This window comes from Rutidosis leptorrhynchoides, chromosome 9 (assembly GCF_046630445.1).
Source record: "Rutidosis leptorrhynchoides isolate AG116_Rl617_1_P2 chromosome 9, CSIRO_AGI_Rlap_v1, whole genome shotgun sequence".
NCBI lineage: Eukaryota > Viridiplantae > Streptophyta > Magnoliopsida > Asterales > Asteraceae > Rutidosis > Rutidosis leptorrhynchoides.
Window position 1 is genome coordinate 30,503,945 of NC_092341.1, and position 1,731 is coordinate 30,505,675.

Below are 1,731 nucleotides of genomic sequence, written 5' to 3' on the forward strand. Positions count from 1 at the left end.
ATTACTCACAAACTCTCTATTTAACTCTTTTAGTATACAAGTAATCTTGTAATTTTGGGATGAATAAAATGAACCATCTCATACCTCTATTTATAGTAAATGAGATTGAGGTTGGTAAGTCTAAAATGGAATTAAATTAATATATCATATGGCAGGCACCAACCAAAATGTTAGGTAAGTATTTGCCAACTTTGACTAGCATTTCCAGTTGTTAATCACATTTAGTTCACCAACCATTTTTTGAATATTCAACACCATTAAGGTCAGTCTTTTCAACGAAGAACTTGTAAAATTCAACCTTTCCGGAGTCCAGTTCTGAATATCAAGTTCCAAAACTCGAGAGAAGGTAAGTTTGATTTAATCAAGTCAAGAAATGTGGCATCTATGGTCACACGATTTAATGATAATTCAGTCACGCTCGTTAATGAAGCCATGTTGAATGTCTTTATAGGTCCACCCACCACGTAGTAGTCAAACAAGCGAAGATTTGGGACATCGTCAATTTTCAAAACATCAATTGGTACTATTGTACTTAACTTCAATTCTAGAAGATAATGAAGATTTTTTACGTTAAGTGTCTTCAAATCAGAGTCAACTGAAAGGAGTATTTTCTCGAGTAAGATACAAGTAGAGAATAAGTTATCAAGTACCTCTTCACTTATTTCCACATCTTCCAACTCGAGAACTCGTAGAGACGCACAGTTGATCACTGGATTGAGACTCACTGAGATCTTTTCAATCGGACCTATACGATAATTTCTTAAAGACAGAGTATGTAAGTTTTTCCCGGAGAATATCTCATCCGGAAGTATTAATTTACCATTAAATTCATAACAGATACAGATGGAAAGCTCCTTGAAACAACTTTGGGCAGCTAAGGTTCGAAGCCAATTAGAAGCAACAGAAGCCAACTTGATGTCAGTTAGTCTCAGATCAAAACTTTCAATTGGTATGTTGTCTTGGACATACTTAGAAATAGTGCGATCCATAAATTGAATGTAATCTTTTTCCTTTTCTTCATTACAAAACATCGGGGTTACATCAAACCTGATATTAGGGATAGTAGACCAAGCGTTTGACCAAGTCTTGGATAAGACACATGTACGAGCGGCTTCTTTTAGCGGCAACAACAATTGTATACGGTGAATCAACTCGACCGGGACATCGCCGGGTTGTGATCTTATCAGGAGTTCCTCCATGTATACTACCTTACTTCAGTAGAGAAAAAATTAAAGCGTATTATATTAGGGTTGCTAAACCTTGGTCTCTCTGTTTTTGAGTATGTGATCTTTTGTATTTGAATGGGAACCGATATTAAAAAAGTTTGATCGAGATTGCAATAGATTACACATGCTGAAATTTATAACCTAATTAAACTTTATACGCAAGTAATTTAACCTAATTCTATAGTCGGAAACTAAATCATTTTATTATAAATTATAAATTATAAATATAACTAGTAAAATGACCCGTGAAACCACGAGTTTGTTTTAATGAAATAGTTTAATGATATGTTTTAGGTATTAAGTGAACGTAAATGTTAAAATCATTTAGTTTAATGACTCGTGGAACCACAGATTCTGACTAAGAAACTTGTCATTGTTTTTACAAACATATTAATATACTTAACTTGGTCAGAATAAATGAACATAAACATATTGACCTGTGGAACCACAATTGCTATTTTCATTGCCACAAAAGTCTATATTACAATATTTTATTGAGACCTGT

The 1,731-nt window shown here is 33.5% G+C and overlaps 1 protein-coding gene across 1 annotated transcript; it reads right to left on the bottom strand.

Annotated features, from left to right (window-relative positions):
• Positions 1-293: 293 nt before the first annotated feature.
• LOC139867888 (putative F-box/FBD/LRR-repeat protein At5g62970) lies at positions 294-1,199 on the bottom strand. Its single transcript, XM_071856238.1, has one exon. The coding sequence runs from the start codon at positions 1,197-1,199 to the stop codon at positions 294-296; it is 906 nt and encodes a 301-aa protein (XP_071712339.1).
• Between the last annotated feature and the right edge of the window lie 532 nt (positions 1,200-1,731).